The 18,819-nt window shown below is 33.3% G+C and overlaps 2 protein-coding genes and 2 non-coding genes across 4 annotated transcripts; 1 reads left to right on the top strand and 3 right to left on the bottom strand.

Moving 5' to 3' along the window:
• Window positions 1–777: 777 nt before the first annotated feature.
• On the top strand, window positions 778–849 carry TRNAW-CCA. Its single transcript has one exon. It is a non-coding gene; the product is annotated as a tRNA-Trp (tRNA).
• Window positions 850–1,779: 930 nt separating this feature from the next.
• On the bottom strand, window positions 1,780–8,404 carry LOC107026862 (DNA repair endonuclease UVH1). Its single transcript, XM_015227968.2, has 11 exons — window positions 7,754–8,404; window positions 7,251–7,555; window positions 6,245–6,459; window positions 5,785–5,861; window positions 5,400–5,564; window positions 4,758–5,106; window positions 4,314–4,681; window positions 3,053–3,163; window positions 2,711–2,971; window positions 2,401–2,624; window positions 1,780–2,297 (listed from the first exon to the last, which is right to left on the bottom strand). Exons 1-11 carry the CDS (start codon window positions 8,327–8,329, stop codon window positions 2,087–2,089), a joined length of 2,862 nt encoding a protein of 953 aa, XP_015083454.1. The 5' UTR covers window positions 8,330–8,404; the 3' UTR covers window positions 1,780–2,086.
• Window positions 8,405–8,845: 441 nt separating this feature from the next.
• LOC107026709 lies at window positions 8,846–13,971 on the bottom strand. The gene is made up of 5 exons (XM_015227783.2): window positions 13,409–13,971; window positions 12,376–12,474; window positions 11,970–12,014; window positions 10,431–10,568; window positions 8,846–9,389 (listed from the first exon to the last, which is right to left on the bottom strand). Exons 1-5 carry the CDS (start codon window positions 13,802–13,804, stop codon window positions 9,036–9,038), a joined length of 1,032 nt encoding a protein of 343 aa, XP_015083269.1. The 5' UTR covers window positions 13,805–13,971; the 3' UTR covers window positions 8,846–9,035.
• Window positions 13,972–18,565: 4,594 nt separating this feature from the next.
• Window positions 18,566–18,637, bottom strand: TRNAG-UCC. The gene has a single exon. It is a non-coding gene; the product is annotated as a tRNA-Gly (tRNA).
• Window positions 18,638–18,819: the final 182 nt, after the last annotated feature.

Here is an 18,819-nt window from a genome sequence, read left to right as displayed (position 1 = left end):
GAGCGCTTTTTGTGCATAAAATCTTGCTATTCGGATCATAGATATATTACTATCAAGAACTGCTGTAGTGGATGTGATTGATTCTTTCTTAATCAGAAATTTCCAGTTCGAATTTTGGATATAAAAAAACTTTTGATAGAGAATGTTTTTCTCCGGTGAGACTTTACACGATGCGAATCCAGATCAATCGAAATTTAAAAGGAAAAAACAAAACAAAAAAGGTAATAGACATCTTGAAGTATTGAGTTGAAAAATCCTTTTTTATTGTACTATGAGATTTGATTTTTTCCAATAGCATTTGTCCTTTTACTGGTTAACAGCATTTCAAGAACATGCATGCTTTTTACTTTTGTGATCAAAAATCAAAATCCTAAAATTTATCTTGTTTTATAAAATAAAAAAAATAGGATTTAATTATTTGAAATTAAATGAGATTAAGAACTCTATTTCTTTTAGCATGTTAATGTTTAATTAACTCTGTTCGATGCTCCATAAATATTATCGTGATGATCGATGTATGTTAATTTTACATAGTATTCTATTAATTTAGCTTGTATTTATAGGGAATGATATAACTTGTATAGATCAAATCATTGTTCATAAACAAGATATTAAAATATCATAAGACGTCATGTTAATAAATCAGATATTTATATGTTCATGGTATCCAATCATAATTCTAATAGGGAAAAATTGAAAAAACAAAAAAGAGAGGAATATCATGATCATATTTTAACTTTATTACTTATTAATTATATGTTCGTAATTCAACATCTCGGATCCGTGGCGCAATGGTAGCGCGTCTGACTCCAGATCAGAAGGTTGCGTGTTCGATTCACGTCGGGTTCAATCCCCCGATCCATACGGGTTCCTCCTTTTTGTTGTTCATTCTTTTTTTGGATATTAACGCAGACTCGGGTGAACACCTCATTCGTATTTTTTTATTTTTAGGTATTAACACGGATTCGGGTGAACACCTCATTCGTCTTTTTTTTTGGGTATTAGCGCGGACTCGGGTGAACACATCACTCCTTTCTAGATTCATTGGGTTTCCTTCTTTTTGTTGTCATTTTTTGGGGTATTAATGCGGACTCGGGTGAACACCTCACTCCTTTCTAGGTTCGCTTTAGTGTAGTATTTTTTTTTTCCAACAAGACTGGCGAACGCCTCACTCCTTTCTAGATCCACCCATGAATGATATGATTCCACCAAACATCAAACATAATTTTTTTATATTAGCGCAAACTCGGGTGAACACCTCACTCTTTCTAGATCCGCCTTTAGTATTTCCTTTTTATCGATGGGACTCGAGTGAACACCTTACTCCTTTCTAGATCTGCCCATGAATGATAATATTCCACCAAACATCAACAAGATTTTCCTGAGAATCCCCCTTAAAAAACAAAAAAATTCTCATTTTTGACCCAAAACCTAAGCAGTGCTATAACTATCCAAGAAAACACTCAAAACTAATCTTCACCTATGGAAAATTTTCTTCCATTGAGTCATAATTTTTGCTCCATTGACTTCTTTATTTCATGTGATTCTAGGAGGTAAAGTGAACTTCTAAGTAAATGTACATTTGAGTAAAAATCATATTGAAAAGATTACCAAAGATACTAGAGTCCGAAACTCAAAGGGTAGAAAATATTAACAAAAATTCCAAAACGGTATATAAAATTTTATATACCGTTTTGGAATTTTTGTTAATATTTTCTACCCTTTGAGTTTCGGACTCAAAGATAGTACAAGCAGACAAACCATAACATAAGACACATCTTGGGTTCACACCTTTTGATTCCATTGCACATTGAACAAATCTTTCAGAAAGAATAATGCCAGAGAAAGTCTCTTTAAAATTGCAAAGCTCACAAATTGCAGTGACAGCTAACTTCTAATAAATAAATGAACAAAGCAATAAAGATCATGTAACCTAAGAACTACATGATGGAAATTGATGGCCATGAGAACTTTTTTCCATCTCCTCTCAGCAGGTAAGATCTAAGGACGTGCCGATGATGATACAACAGTATAGCTAGGTCTTTTCCTAGAACAATCGCATTAAGTAATCCAATGGGGAGGGGAGCTACAGCAAGGTTGGGTATTTTGCATCGAGGAATTCCCTTAACATTTTCGCAGCCTTCTGACCACCCATCAGTTCTGCTAATCTCTCCATTGGAAGCATGGCAAGTTCCGCTAAGCTTTTACAACCATCCATTATTGCCCTGTAGTTGGAATCTGTCACGCCTGGCAGCCGTCTTAACATCTCTACTGCAGATGTATTGTAATTTTCAGCTCTACGAAAAAGTGAAAAGACGAATGTTGTCAAGCTGCTAAACATCAGGATAAAATTATAGATTTTTCAACCTGTAGCAAGCAGAATATACTTTTAGAACTAACCTAACATCATTTTCAACAACACCCTCTTCTGATGGTACACCAACTCTAATGGCCTTGACCTCATCGGGTTCATCTTGGTTTGATTTAAGAGAAGCAAATATTTCAGCTGTTGCATGCAGACTACGAGACCAGATAATGCGAAGCCGAGGAAAATGGAGAACAAGCAAGGAAAGCTTTGAGATAATGCTATTTGGGGCTACATCATCACCAATTTCACTAGCAGACTACAAAGGAAACGAGAACTTATCAAGAAAAACAACTATTAAAACACAGATAAACCCAAAGCAGAATATATACGCAGCACAATTACCTGAAATGAAAAGCTTTTATCCTGTGAAAACTCAATAAGAAGAACAGGAATCCGGTAATAACGTGACATCATTTCCACCTGGTGGTAAAGTCGGCCGGATGCAAAACTGACAAATAGATCAGAGATACTCTTCCTTTCTGCGCATATCAATGGGGAAAGTATGTAATCACCAACTTCCAAGGTCACTGGTATAATGCGCATGCCTTTCTGGTGAAGCACATTAGGAAGAGTACTCATGAACTCTCTCATATCAACAATGACCTGGTTAAAAAGAAAGTCTGTGTTGGGATGACATCGTGCAACTATGTAATTATCAACAGAACAAAACTTGGAATAACGTACTTGCATTTCCTTTTCTGCTTCTCTTCTTCCACCAGCTTTTCTAGTTACATGATTTTGAGATATAACAGACTGAGGCTCATTGGAGGAATCCAGTCCCAGACAACGTCCATCCTGATGATTATCCACAATTAAATCCCAAAAGAGGAGCATTTATTAGTACAAAAGTTGGATTCTCCCAAAGGAATGCAAATTTGTGGATACAATTACCAAAATCGGGAAGAAAAGAGCTCAGATTACAGAACTGCATTTATGCAGCTACTGAACAACTACTTTCATTTTAGATTTGTTTGCAGATTAAAGGGAATTTTCATTCTACACCTGATTATCAACTATGGACTCGAGATTCAAGTTACTCACTGATGAAACATTAATGCACATTGAGTATCTAATTCTTAAGATTCTTTAAATTTTTGTGCAAGGACTCCACATCATAGGCAGATCACTCTTACATGTACAAATAATGCTTCTTTACTTTACCATATCATATTGCACCCTCAAAATCTGTATTAATAAATATCTTTCAGTTATAAATGAAAAACTATCTTTTTTTTTCTTTACTTTACAATATCATATTGCACCCTCAAAATCTGTATGAATAAATATCTTTCAGTTATAAATGAAAACCTATCTTTTTTTTTGATAACATATAAATGAAAAACTATCTTTAATAGTTTGTTTGGCAAAGCTTTTGGGAAACCAAAAGTGCTTATTTTAGACCGCTGAGGTGTTTGACCAAGCTTTTAGGGGAAAAAATTGTTTTTGAGTAGTATCTTAGTTATTGATCAGAAGTTGAAAAAAGTTATCTTTTCTCCATAAAAATGCTCTAGAATCTTGGTGAAGCACAAAATGATGCTCTAATATTGCCAAAAATACTTTCGAGAAGCACAAACTACAATTCCCGAAAATTATTTAATTGAAAAGCAATTCTGACAAAAAAAAAACACTTCAAAATAAGCAGATTTCAGAAGCTCGGCCAAACAGACGACGAAGTTACCAGCAACCAAATAATGACATTGTTATTATGTCATGCATAGTCAGTGAAACAAGAAAAAAAAATGTACTGAAATGGGAAGACGAAAACCAAACAAATTAGAACTTGTCAAAGCTCAAGCATGAGTGATGAGACTACACCCCACCCCAACCCCAACCCCGCTAGACAGTGCAAATTGAGATTTCTTTAGACAGGCATAAAATGCTAAACTAATAGTAGCAATGTAGCATACTGTGATGAGTGGATCTTTACAAGTAGAAAAGAGCTAACCTGATCTACTGGGATCATCATCAATGATTTCTGTCTTATAAGGGACTCAAATGCTCCATTTTCTCTACGCACACTTGCCTCGAACTTTTGCACCTCAGTAGACTCTTCATAGAAGAGAAAGTACACCTTAACCTTTCGTGAAGGGTTCTCAGCTTTATACATTTCAACCTCTCTCACAAATGCAATATCAGGATGGTAAGCAATAATGATGGAGGGCTTCAAAATATCAAGAATTTTTTTATCACTCTCCAAGGCATAGAAAACAACTGGTGGGAGCTTCTTAGTTTCTCTTGAAGACTCAGCATCCAGACCTAGGTCGTGCTTTCGAAGAAACACTTCATTCAAACATCCGCCTTCCATTGCATCATCTGGGAAAATACCAGGAACGCAAGCTTTCATTCATTTGTTTTTATCTGTTGTAAGAGGAAATAGTATCAGATTTACCTTCAGGTGCCACATCATTGTTGCTGTTTTCACCAGCTGACCCTTTCTTTTTCTTCCATTTACCCTTTCTTTTTACAGAACCTCCAACATCCACATGTTTCTGATTATCATCTTCACCAACAATATCCTTGTTGATTCTTTTGCTAACTGCCGATGCAGCTGCCAGCAGTGCATCATGCTCCTGCTTGCTTATGCTACTAACTTCTGCTTTCTTTCCAGGTGATAATGCAACAACACCATCAAGTACCCCAAACCCTTTAGGCTCTTTAGCTTTCTTGGCATTGCGTTTTGGCAATGCTTGCAGCTGTACCTTGCTCAACAGATACTTTTCCCACTCTTCACGCATGACCTATCCAATGTACAAATGTATTAAGATACCAATTGTGCATAGCACAGTAAAACATGATCAATATATATCCATTTTTTGTGTTACAACTTACAATAAAGAAAAGATTAGATTGGTTCAAATAACCCTTAAGTATAATTTTGCAGTCCATTCTTTTTCTTGTACTGAAGCAGATATACCTTCCCTTATCCCCTAAAATGTATAAATAAATATATATATAGCCCAAAAAGGAAGATAAACTGAGCAAATGAAGAAAATAGGAGTGCAGCTTGGTAAAGATAAAAAATCAGAAAAACCTTTTGTGAGCCATTTGTAATGCAATCTTCGAGTTGCATGCATGAGTATTCATCTTTGCAAGCAACTAAAACAATCCCATTATCATCCCCATCACCCAGATGATCCTTCTCTTCTCCAGACGATGCTTGTTTATCTCTTTCCTCTTGTATCTCCATTAGGACATCCTGTGAAACAATTAAGCCCATAAAATCCTAGTTAACAAAAATTATCTAGGATTAAAACCCAAGAAAGCAATAAATTTATTTGCTTGGGCAGAAGCCAGCAACCCAAATTGAAACCAATAGTATTAATAAGTCAACGTGAATGTTATATAGTACTGAAAGATGATTGTTCAACTGCCAAAGGTTACATTAACAATTGAGAAAATGGAAGTCACTCACTCACAAGTAAGACCTTCCACTTTGGTGGCTCCTCCAAGACTTCCTCCAAAACAACCATGGTCTCTGTACTTGTTGACTGATCTATGAGACATACAAAAACAAGAGGAACTATGTCATGCTTTACAGCTCTACACTGTTGTGCTACTATTGAATGATCAACAGGAAGATTCAGATTAAAAAGTTTACACAACCTATTTTGACTGTATATGTCCTTTTTCAAATTCCACAACTGTACAACTTCATAAGTGCTTCCTTTTGCCCTTTTTTGATTTCTTTTTTTTTTTTTTTGGGGGGGGGGGGGGGAGAGGGGGGTAGAAAGTGAGGAATTTGGCACAGGGTTAACTTCATTTTGAGATTGGTATGATTACCTCGCTTTCAAGTTATTTAAATTAGTCTATCATTAATCAAGTAAATAAACTAAGAAACCAATTGGCAAAGAAAGTGCCAGCACTGCTAATACACACCTTCATCCTTCTTGTTGTCATTAAGCTTTCTCTTCTTGGTTGATACAGTCTTGCTCAGGCCCAGTTTTCCACTATCTGTCCTCCCAAAATGATAAACTCGTTTTTTAGCATACTCAAAGATCTTGTAACTGGACTCTGCAAATATCCAGACGGACCGGAAACTCTCTGATGCTCTAAGTGAGTCTAGATACTTCAAGTAAGTTACAGCATCATACCTACTCATGTAAAAATTAGATCAAGTTATACTACAAATACACGAACCATAAGCAAAAAAGAAACTGAAGCAGACCTCAGAGACAGCACCAGTACCCTCCTCCTACACTAGGATAAACATTGGATTCAGACTAGCGACCAAGTAGATCCATCCTATTATATCCTCCATCCAGAATATGGAATAAACTTCTATTAAGAAGAGTGAAAGTGGGTCTAAGAAAACTTATTATAGTCCTGGAAACGCACTAATACATTCCATTAAATGAAAGTGGACAAGATTTTAAGACAACCTGAAAAAGAGAGGTGGGCAACTTATTTAAGGCAAGAGATTACCATTTGATACTTTCACCTATTTGAGCAGAAAACTGTCTAAAAACCAGTAAAACATACAAGTCATACAATTGTTTATATTTGTGGTAGTATTCCAAATTAAAAACTTGATCTTTTCATACTTCTAATGACATATGATTGCGCGCTGGGATTTTTATCTAATTGACACCCGACAAATATGCACTTGGAATCAACAGAGTAAAAATATTGCATGAGCCGTAACCAGATGCAGAAATAATCAAGAGTATAAATACCAAATATCAAATAATATCATCTTTACCAATGAACAACAAAGACAATGTCACATAAAAGAACAAACAATTAAAAACCCTCTTGCTCAATAAATTTAGTGCCATCAACTAGCTTTCTTATAGATAGACAATTAATATCTCACAGACATCTAATGCCAACAAGATAGTGAGTAAAAGAAAAGCATGGTGAAAGAAAACACCAATTTCCATACCTAACAAGGTAATCCAACAGCTTCCTTAATGTCTTCAAGTCCGATACAAGCTGCTTCGTTCTCTTCCCTAAGGTATGCCAGATGGGATCTAGCTGCCTTTTCACTATCTCATCGAACGACTTAAACAAACCGTTCTCCACTGTCAAGTCTTCTACATCAACCTTATTAGTCTTTCTCATTTCCTTCAAACATGCATCCATCACCTCAATCACTGCTTTCTGAATCCCAATCATATATGTTGACATCGGTACCCTTATATCCACAACCTCTGGTGGATCCCTCTCTAAATCCTGTGATACATAAACCTGAAACAGCAAGAACAAACCATTTTACACCAAGTTCAGATTTTTTTTCCCCACTCCCCCAGTTCATAGACTGGCCCTTCAAATAGTCCAACTAAACTGGCCCTTAAAATAACTACTGGACAACCATGAAGTTATTGGTTCATTACCCTTCATACCAAACACCTATATATTTTCATAATTGAGTTATATAGGAATTACCTGGAATCGAGGCCAAAGATGAAGCTTTCTAAGGAAAAGGCATTTAAGCGTTCTCTCAGCTTTAGCAAAACCAGAAACCATAGAATGAGGACGATCGGAAAATGCACGAACATAAAGAGAACGATTCGTTGACCGCAAAATACGTACAATAAACGCTTCTGTTGACGTATCCGAAAGCGAATGAGCATTGAGAATAACAAGTCCCGCAACAGCAGTCGTCGGGAGACGATGAGTCAACAGGTCAACAATAAGAATCCGGGTAGTGATGAATAAAATCCCTCCGGAAGTGTACAGTGCCAGCCGCTGGTTCGCCGGCAAGTCGAAAGTGATCTCCGATGGTAAATTCGGAACTTCACCGGAGATTTGAGATTGAATGTCATTTTCGTAATTTCGTAAGATTGAGCTTTTCTGAGGAGGAGTGGCGGAGAGGACAAGTAAACAGCCTTGAGAGTGGTGGTGAAGAATGAAAAGGGAGGATATGAGCTTATGAAGACCGAGGCCTGAGGAAGTAACCACTAAACCACCATTGGTATCTTCTAGAAGCTCTGTGATTATATGCTCGTGAAATTGGACCATATTTAGAAATCTAGGGTTCCGCCTTATGCGGTGGCGATCATGGCGTGGATGATGGTGGCGCGAAGGTAGCTGTGGAGTTTGTTGGAAAAATTCAAAGTGATCATATATATATACCAAAATATTTGCAACAATTGGGGTTTAGCCAAATCTTAAATCTGAGTTTAGCCCCTACAGTTTAAAAATGTATTGCTTTTGCTACCCATACTTTCGTTTTTGTCACTTGAGCAACCTTTCAACATTTTTATGTACCCATCTAGAAATTTAATCAGTCTCTTTACCTCCTCCCGTCCTCCACGAGGTATTGATAAGATCTAAATACATTCTACGTTTCCAAAACTCGAGTAATGATAAAATTACATACATTATACGCTTTCAAAGCCCATTTTGTGGAATTTTACACACATTTGAACAAAATCAATCGCTTTATAGTAGTGTCATTTGATGACTGCTATAATAAAATATTGTTATACAAAAATTAATTGCGAAAAATATTTGTCGTACCGGAACATACAGTAATAGGAAATTCACTGAGAGCCAGCAAAATTGAAGGTGTTATTTCTTCTTTCTAAATAATGAACACATGCTCTGCAAAATTGATTACAACATGGGTATATAGAAGTGTGCATAGAACAGTTTCAAAACTAAAATTTCAATATACAAAGTAGCAGTATTGTGCTAATTTGCAAATCATACAGATCCTTAAGTGCTAACTACTGAGGCTCAGATCATCATTGCTGGACTTGATTCGTCGTACATTCAACGGTACAGGTTTCTCCAAGACTGTCACGTTAACTCCGGTCCAGATATCTGATTTCGTGGGGAGCTGAGCTATTTTCTCTACGATTTCCATGTCCTCCGGCAGCACATAGCCAAAAACAGTGTACGCGTTTTTCCATTCTTGATGGTTTGCTAAGCTTATAAAGAATTCAGGGCCAGAACCAACCCATGCAACTGAACCCCGTCTTATTTCAGGACAGAATTCACTGGGAACTGTCTCAACTGGTATTCCTTCAGCACCAAGAGTTCCTTGTAACAAACCATATGGAGGGCCAAAAGAAGCCTGAAATTTTGTAAAGCAGATGCAAAGAACTCGGAAAAGTTAGAAGTTTTTAGCGGAAAGATAGCATATGAGTGAACAAAGATCAGCACAGAATGACTAATGCACTTGAGGAAATCTCTTACACGAGGCGAATACTAGATGAAAATTCATCTACACTATCTATCTTCAACCACAGGAAGCAGTAAGCAAAATGCTATTAGCAGCGACTGATTTTTCATGTCATGCTTCCAAGAGCTTTGACAAGCTATATCAGATGGGAAGGAAGTTGAATTGTAGAATGCCACTACATACAAAACGTGTAATACATAGCTATATGAACAAAGAAATGGGACACAATTATGGGGTCCAAAGAGGAAGGAGTCAAAACATTTTTAGCAACGGACGATATACATACATAACCTTACTCTCACTTGCCATGTTTTTCCAGATCTACGTATATTACAAAGTCAAAACAGTACTCCAGCCATTCCATTTTATGTAAACACTATTTGACTAGACATGGCATGTAGGAATACTAATTTGATATGTATATTACTTCCTCCACCCCGAAATGCCGGAGTTTGTTAAAATTTCTAAATTTCAGCATAAATTCAGATATTTATTCTTCAAATTTATGAAATAAAATTTATATAGTCAGAATTCACATAAATCACATTTTTTACATAAAAAGTATTCAAAAGAATGTTTGAAGTAATCGTTGAAAAAGTATTTCCTTATTAGTAATAGTTAACACAAAATGTGACATGGAGAGAATTTACATAGTAGTGGAAAAAAACTTAAAATAGAAACTTAAAAAGTTGCTTAGAAGAAAATGTATCAATCGAATTTAAAGAAAACTTCAACAAAAAGAGTGCCATAAAAATTGGGATGGGCGGGAGTTTGAAACTGATAACATGAACACTTGTTCTTAATCCTCCACTTAGTCAAAGTAGCCAAATTGAGACAAATAACTATAATTCATCTTACTCATGTAATCAAAATGGATCTGTTAGGATTAGAAGTCACATGTTATTAATAGTGTAGAAGAGAGATAACATTTACATCTTTTATGTGATCTCCACGTGCATCCCAAACTTGTCCGCGAGTTTCTGCACGAAAAAATTGGCAACCAGCACAGTGTCGAAACCTCAACAACTCCAGAATATTAAAAACAGAGCGTGGGGAACATTCTGGCAAAAGCTGAGGAAAAAAGAAAATACAGACATGAATGTCAACAGAAATTAGAAAATCCTTGTTAAGGGAAAGGACTATGATAACTAAGCCTAGTGACTCTGAAAAGTGATACAGTGTTGAAGACATCTTATGGATGAAAAATTTCGATATCAAAAAGTTATGCTGTATACCCTCCCATACAAAACAAAGCTTACCCTATACCTTAAACAAATACATAGACTTGAAAAAGGCATAGTTCTCACTAGTAGTGGTCATATTTAAGGAGATAGAAACTTATAAAATGCACAAGACGTTCCTCGTGTTTTGACAAACAAGATCATTTGAAATCTATGGAAGTATGTGCCTCGGGTCCTCAGCTCTCAGATTTCTCTCTTTTCTTCTACTTTCCTTCTGCTTCTTCCCTTCCCTTACCTAGTAAGTGCTATTTTGTTTTAAAGCAAAGGAGATGCATGAAGAAAGAGCAGAATTCTAGACAGTTGAGTAGTTTCTTTATCAAGGATTAGCTGTAGAGATAAGCCTACAACAACTACAAGATACCCCAGCTGGCAAACCATAAATGGATAATTAGGGGACGCTGATCTTACCATGCTTTATCTTGATTAATTTTCTGAAGGGAAAGGGTACTGATTCATTAGTGTCACCGCAAGAATCAACTTCTTTATATATTTTTGATAAATCACATGGAATCAATAGCATCCTACCATATTCGCAAGCAATAACGGTATTACAATTCTTGTTGGTCATGAACTTTCTTATTGATCCAGAAACCATGATCACCTAACAGATTTTCACCCCTTATTTTCAATTTTGCAGATGCTTCTAAGCATGGTCTTACAAGTATAACAGCATGATGCAGTAGTCAAACAATCCAAGCCTCAATGATTTTAATCAGCATGAGCAACAAATCAACTCCTTAAGCAAGAACTTCCAGAAACTATTGCTTTTATTTACTTATGCTACTTCTTGTAATGTTATTTTATTAATTTTTCAAAAGACATCTCAATGTTGGCGGAGATACGCTTACTCCTTCTATTGAAGTTAAACCTTAAAGACTACTGTTCGTTGCCTGGATTATATCGAAATCTTTTCACCATACACTTGTATGGTATCCCATATCCGTCGAGTCAGAAAACAATATAGCTTATTGAAGTAGCCCATACTATTTTGGAAATGTATGCACTCTTACAAGCTAATTTCCATCCAGATATATGCATATTTATTTTTATGTTAGAGAAATCAGTGGCAGACACTGAAAATGTGTCCAAGTACAATTATTCAAAATGCACTCCAAAGACTGATCTACATAGTTAGAATGAGTTGCAATTTCACAGCATTTGTTTAGAGATGCTGGCATTTCTCTGTGGCAAGATATATAGAAGTAGGCATTCATCAAGAAACAGAACATACCTTAACGTGAATAGCACCAAATTCTGTTTCCAAGGCGACAATTCCCTAAAAAGAAGCATGATTGGAAAAGAGAAATTTTCATAGTTAGTACATTAAATTTCGAGCATTATAAGGATGTAGTGATATGATTTCTCCACAAATGAGAGTTTTATGGTTTTTCCGATGTAGCAAGAAAAAATAGAAGGAAACATTAGAATCAACAGAACAGAAAAGCTACCAAGGAAAAGAAATTCTTCAAAGATACATTACGTCCCAAAAATCTAAAAAGCTACCTTTTAATAATCAGCATTCAATCATTATAAACTTGACGATATATAAGTAACATACAAAGTTGTAAATCTTAAGGCTAATCTACAAAAATGTCATAAGAAGTTGTACATTTTAGGTTGTTGAGAAAGCTGTATACCTCTCCTTTCCCGAAAACTATGCCAGACGTCCAAATACTATTGTCTCCATCATCCTTTTTGTCAGGAGCCAAAGTATCTTTCTGCTTCTTCAACCAGCACTGCAGCGTGAAGCAAAACATGCCAGACCAAACAGTCAAACTTCCATTTACATTGTGTAAATACCAAAAGTTAATCATACAACGACGTTATCTAAAATTAATGCGGAAATAATAGATGTCAAATTTAAGTACATGCGGACTTTTCTCAAACTGGGGTATGCTTCACTATTATAACGGGCAATAGTTTTTTTAACTGTCCGAACTTCAGTAAACTGTTTTAACCTCGAAAAACTTATTCTGGAAGCCCGGTTGGTTTGTTTTGGAACCTTAGCAGTTGGAACTCCTATTCTTGAATATTCAATAGGAGAAAAAAGATTAATTCTGGCAATTTCTCATTTAATTCTCCAGATTGTCAAGGAAAATGACAGGTTCGTGTGGTTGTTTGATTCTGTTCCTTGAACTATTTCAGAAATTATGGTCAGCCGAAAAACAAAATACCTATTTTACATAAATGTTGAAATTAAATCTATACGCCACATTTACACACACCATACAACATCTGAGGAGAGCATTTATAGTTAATCAGAAGCAAAATACCACTCACCAAAATTCACAAAAAACTCCAATTTTCAAATATCATTTTTCACTTTGAAAACAAAAACTACTTTTTTTTTCAAATACTCACAATTTTCATGACCAAATGTATATAAAACAACATCACATTTCACAAACTCATATTCTTTCTTATTACATTATGATTGTACCATCATTCATAATTAAAGGTCCAAATCTGCATGGTTTTGTCAAGATTGGACATAAACGCACAATCTATGACACTATGTAAATCATTTCGAACTGCCAACAACTTACAACTACAAATACTACAACAACATGCCTAGCGAAATCTCACACGCGAGGTCTGGGGAGGGTAAAATATACGCAGATCGTGAAAAAGTAAAATGACAAAAATAACAAAAGAAATTCCCAAGCTCACCTCACCAAATTTGTCACCACAAGCTTTTTCATCTCCACAAAAAACCCATGTATCACAAAGACAAGGCCCATGATTACCAGTACACATATCTTTACAAGCTTTACAACATTCCTTAGAACTTTTAACCTTAAAATCAGAACCCCACTTCACTGCAGCTCCCCAAAGCTCAAAACTTTCGATCCCATTACAACACCCACCACCTTCCACTCCACCACCACCACCACCGCTGCCAAATTCACCGTCATCCGCCGCCAACCTCTCAACAGCCGAATTTCCGGTGGGTTTCATCACCGCCGACATGAAAATGTACACGACAGTACACGAAAAAAGACCCATCAAGAGAAGGATCATAGTAGCACAACGAGTGGGTTCGGAATCATTTGGCTTCCGACCCATTTGAGATTGATGAGTGAAGATGAAAACCCAGAAACGGATTTGGCTGATTCGATTTGGTTTCTGAGATTTTTGTATGATTTGGTTTAGTGGTATCGTTGACCTTGAAGATACTGAAGCAGAGTATGAAATTGAGGTAATTTTATTATATTATAAGATAAATTATAAAAATTTGGATGAGATTATGGAAATGAATTAATACTGTCATTTTATATCAATTAGTTTAACTATGTAAGAAAGAAAAGATGATTTTAAAATTTATTACCTAAAATAAATATTTATACAATTATAAAATTATTACGAATAAAATTAAATATTTTAAAATTTTAAATTTTTTTATATATTAAAATCATATAAATTGAGATATAAGAAATTGTTACAATGGCAAATAGTCCAGCACAGTGTTGTAGTAGTAGTACAATGAGGAATCTCTCGTGGGTTTGATAGAGGTCGAAATTTTCTTTATATTAAACTTATTGCCTAGCTCGAAATATTATATTGTTTTTGATAGAATATAAAGTTTAAATATTATTTTTTTTGCTTTAATTTTGGTGGCGTTGATAGTTTTAGATTTTTATATTTGGACAAGTTTATTGTATAAGTAAATTTTTATACTATTTGAATTATTAGTTATTATGATTTATGATATTTTTTTCCATAATTTATAAATATATCTATAAATTTATTTAAAATATCAAAGATTTTGTAAATAAATTTTTAATTAAACTTAAATGAGTTCTCTCAAAAGAAAAATAATGACCACATAAATTAGAACAAAAGGAGTGATTAATTATTATATTCCTTCCATTATCATTTAGGATTATTAATTATAATATAATTGAGTTTAAGAATTTCATTCATTTATTACTATATACATTTAAAACTAACTTTATATAGTGTGTTTGATGATATTAAATTTTGTCATTGATATTCGATATTAAATGGAGTATCATGAAATATTTATTTGATATAAATTAGATATTTGCTTAGAGTTAATTTAAATTTTAATCAATTGTATCGTTAAATTCATTCTTAAGTAACTATCAAAAGTATTATTTTGTATAACGATGATTTAGTGTGATTTTTATATTGTTATCTTCTTTCTCTTTTTTTTTTCTCATTTTATCTTTATTTATGTTTAACAATCTTTATATTGTTATCTTCTTTCTCTTTTTTTTTTCTCTTTTATGATTCATAGATTATACATCCCATCTATTTATAGGACTTAATAAGTAGTGGGTAGTTGTGCAGAGTCAGACCTTGTATTAAGTGTGTTTAGAATATGACGAAATGGAGTTTTTAGGATGATTAAAAAAATACATATTCTATCTGTCTCAGTTTATGTAACAGGCTAACAACATTTGACTTGATTAGAAAAAAAGATTTTAAACCTAGCGATTTAAAAAAGTTATAAATATTTGTGTAATTATAAAATAAAACGGACTCGAATAAAAATTAGAATCTCTTTGGCCCTACGCGCAACTTCCTCTTAATTTCTTATTGACTAATGACTTTTTTTTTTAATCATAGGAATCAAGTCGTCCACTTTGGGTAGAATTTTTGGACCCAAAGTTATCAAACTTCTATTATTTTTTTATTCTTTTATGTTATATTTTCTTCAAAATCATACTCGATATTTTTTTAAAATAAATGTATAACATATTATTTTTAAAAAAAAAGAGAGGACTTTTAAATTTTCAGGCCTAGGCGGTTGCTTTTTTTTTTTTCAAATGTGTAGAGCCGCCACTAATATGTTATTCGTATTATAATTAATTATGTAGGATTATGAGAAAAAATATTTAATTTTAATCTCTTTTGTCGGTAGAGAATTTATTTAAGTGTTAAATAAATTGCTAAATTATTTTTGAAAAAAATTCCGCTGTTAAGCAAATCTATAGTACTTAATTATTCAGTATATTGTAGTTTGCTATAATTATTACTCACGACTAACATTATACATTAATTATGTGGACTGACTTTGAGTTTGTATAATTAGTCACATTTGTATATGTATAATTTGCCAGAATATACAAATACATATGTATAATATACAATTATTCAATCAATATACATATACGATGCATCTCTCTTCACTCTCTGACCTTTCTCGCTCGCCTCTCTCCTTCCTCTCTCAATCTCGCCTCTCTCCTCTCTCTCCCTATCTCGCTTGTTTTTTTATATAAATGCATATGTATAATATACAATTATCTAACCAATATACCTCCCACTCTCTGTCCTCTCTCGTTCACTCTCTCCTCCCTCTCCTAATATCGATCGCCTCTCTCCCCTCTCTCAAACTCGCTTGTCATATATGCAAATATATATGTGTAATATACAATTATATAACCAATATACATATACAATTTACCTCTCTCCCACTTTTTGCCCCCTCTCTCTCTCCTCTCTCCTCTCTCTCCCAGTCTAGCTCATGTCTCTCCTCCCTATAACATGTAGCTACAAATTGTAATTATCAAATTATAACTATGGAGAATAATTAGGCTATTGTGGCTATATGTGAAATAAGTTAGTTAATTTTAATTTTATATGTATCACAAAAAAAAAAGTTAATACGAGGGAATAAAAGAGACGTTTTATAATATGAGATTTTATATATATCTAGCAAAAGTGATATTTTTGTTACAAAAATATCTAATATTTTTATAATTATCTTTGCCATATAAAAAAAATAATTTTTTTATTAACTATCAACACTACAATTGTTTATAACTATAAACACTATAATTGTTTATATATATACTATTTAATAAATGACAAGAATATATATATATATATATATATATATATGCATTACTTTTTTAATAAAGGTATATTTACTCTAAATTAAATCTCAATATCGATGGATATATTTGTCCTTCTGGAGCGTTCTTTTAATAAATATAAAATTTGAATATCATTACTTACTATGTTTAAGCAATTATCACTATCAACACAAATACACAACTATTACTACTATGTATTTGAGTTTTCATAATTTTATATGTTTGCTTATCAATTTATATCTTTGTGTATTTAAAATCAAAATCATATAAATTGAAATTATATATATATTTAAAATTGAAATTTTAATCATATATAAATAATATAATTTTTTCTTCTAAAAAAAATTTAAATCTATATATCCTTACCTTGCTCTCGATGGGTAGGGAAGCACGTAACTTTCTTTAAATTTCTATTTGACTAATTATATGACTTTGTACTTTATCATTGGAATCAAGTCTCCCTCTTTGTAGACATTTTTAATGGGAAAAAAATAATGAAGTGCCACAATATTATTAATTTTGATTCGATTTTGAACCGTTATTATTATCCATATTGATTTATAGCCACATTGGCCAATATTTTTCGATATTCACACATTGTCGATCTTGTTATAAATAATGAAATATAGATTTACATTGACTTTTAGAATTTAGACATGACTTGTTATCGAGGATTAAGACAGACAATCTCAAACAACTTTTGCAACCCCTTAATTACTACACTAAACCTTCAACTTATGTCAAAATATGTCAATAGTTGTATATATATTCATTAGATTAAATTTTGACTTAGAAACATCATATAATTTTTTTGTCGACACCCTTTACGTTAATAGAACTTCGTGGCAATAAATTATATACATTCCTTTTATCGATAGAAATTAAATTGAATACATTGAAAGGAAAACAATTCTATTTCTCTTTTTGATGTTATTTAACTGCTTATATATTTATTGGAAAAAGATCAAAATTGTCCCTGAACTATGTGAAATAAATTATTTATACGCTTCATTACAATTTGGGGTTAAAAATCCCTCCCGTCGTTATCCTAGGAGATCACAAATACTCTCAAGAGTTAACACCCCAATTTTTTAGTGATGTGGCGTGCCACATGGGACTAATCCCTCCACCTAAGGGTTGTCAACTAAGATTTACTACAAAAGAACTTGACCTTTAGTGGCGACAAAGTTGCCATAAAATTCCAAAATATTGTCACTAAAGGGTATGAGTGATTTTTAGTGACAACTAAAACTCCAACAACCATTCGCTAGTAAAACCTACTTTTTCAACAAAAAAAATATGATAATTAGTTTTCAGTTGCAACCTAATTTTCTAAAACAAATAAATTACAATATCAATATTAAAAACACCCAATATTATTACGAAAAATTATGAAAATTACTTCTCGATTCACATCTCCTACTATATGATGCATCATTCTACATTTTATATATTTACATATAACATAAAAATAAAATATAGTGTCTTTGAACTCCTACTTAATCAATATCATTTTTTTAAAATAATGAAGAAGAAAACACAAAATTAGAATTTAATGTTAAAAACTTTTAGTGACGAATTTTGAATTTTTGTGGCGACTATTGTCGCAGCTAAAGATTTGGGTTCTTTTGCAATGAATCCTAATTGGCAATGCTTAGGTGGAAGGATTAGTCCCACGTGACTTGCCAAGTCAATAAAAATATGGGGAGTTAACTCTTGAGGATATATGTGGTCTCTTAGGATAACAACTGAAATATTTTTTATTCCAAAATATAACAAAGGATACAAGTGATTTATTCGCATATTATAACAGTTGAATTTTGTTTCATTTGATTTATATTTTAACGAGTTTATTCTATATCTAGAAAATCTTTTTATTTTATGATTTTCTGTTTGTTTTTTTGTTTTTTTACCTTACAAAAAGGAATAATGGGACAATATATTTGAAATTAATAAATAGGGAGAATTTTTTTTAAAAATAAAATGCGTCTGCCGGGAGTCGAACCCGGGTCTATTGCTTGGAAGGCAATTATCCTAACCGTTGGACTACAAACGCTGATGTTTGATATTATCGCTATTAATATCTTTTCATGTTTACTACACGTTTTGAGTCCCGACTAATTTGAACTCGCGTTAGAAAATCTATATTTGAAGGTAAAACGTTTTTTGTCAAAGACAATTCAAATATTCATGTCTTGAAAGTTGAACTTGAGATTTTTTTTATTAAGAATGAAGAAA

The sequence above is a fragment of the Solanum pennellii genome, chromosome 8, assembly GCF_001406875.1.
Source record: "Solanum pennellii chromosome 8, SPENNV200".
In the NCBI taxonomy this organism is placed as follows: domain Eukaryota; kingdom Viridiplantae; phylum Streptophyta; class Magnoliopsida; order Solanales; family Solanaceae; genus Solanum; species Solanum pennellii.
The sequence above is the reverse complement of the archived record's forward strand: the minus strand, read 5'-3'. Positions and strand labels throughout refer to the sequence as shown.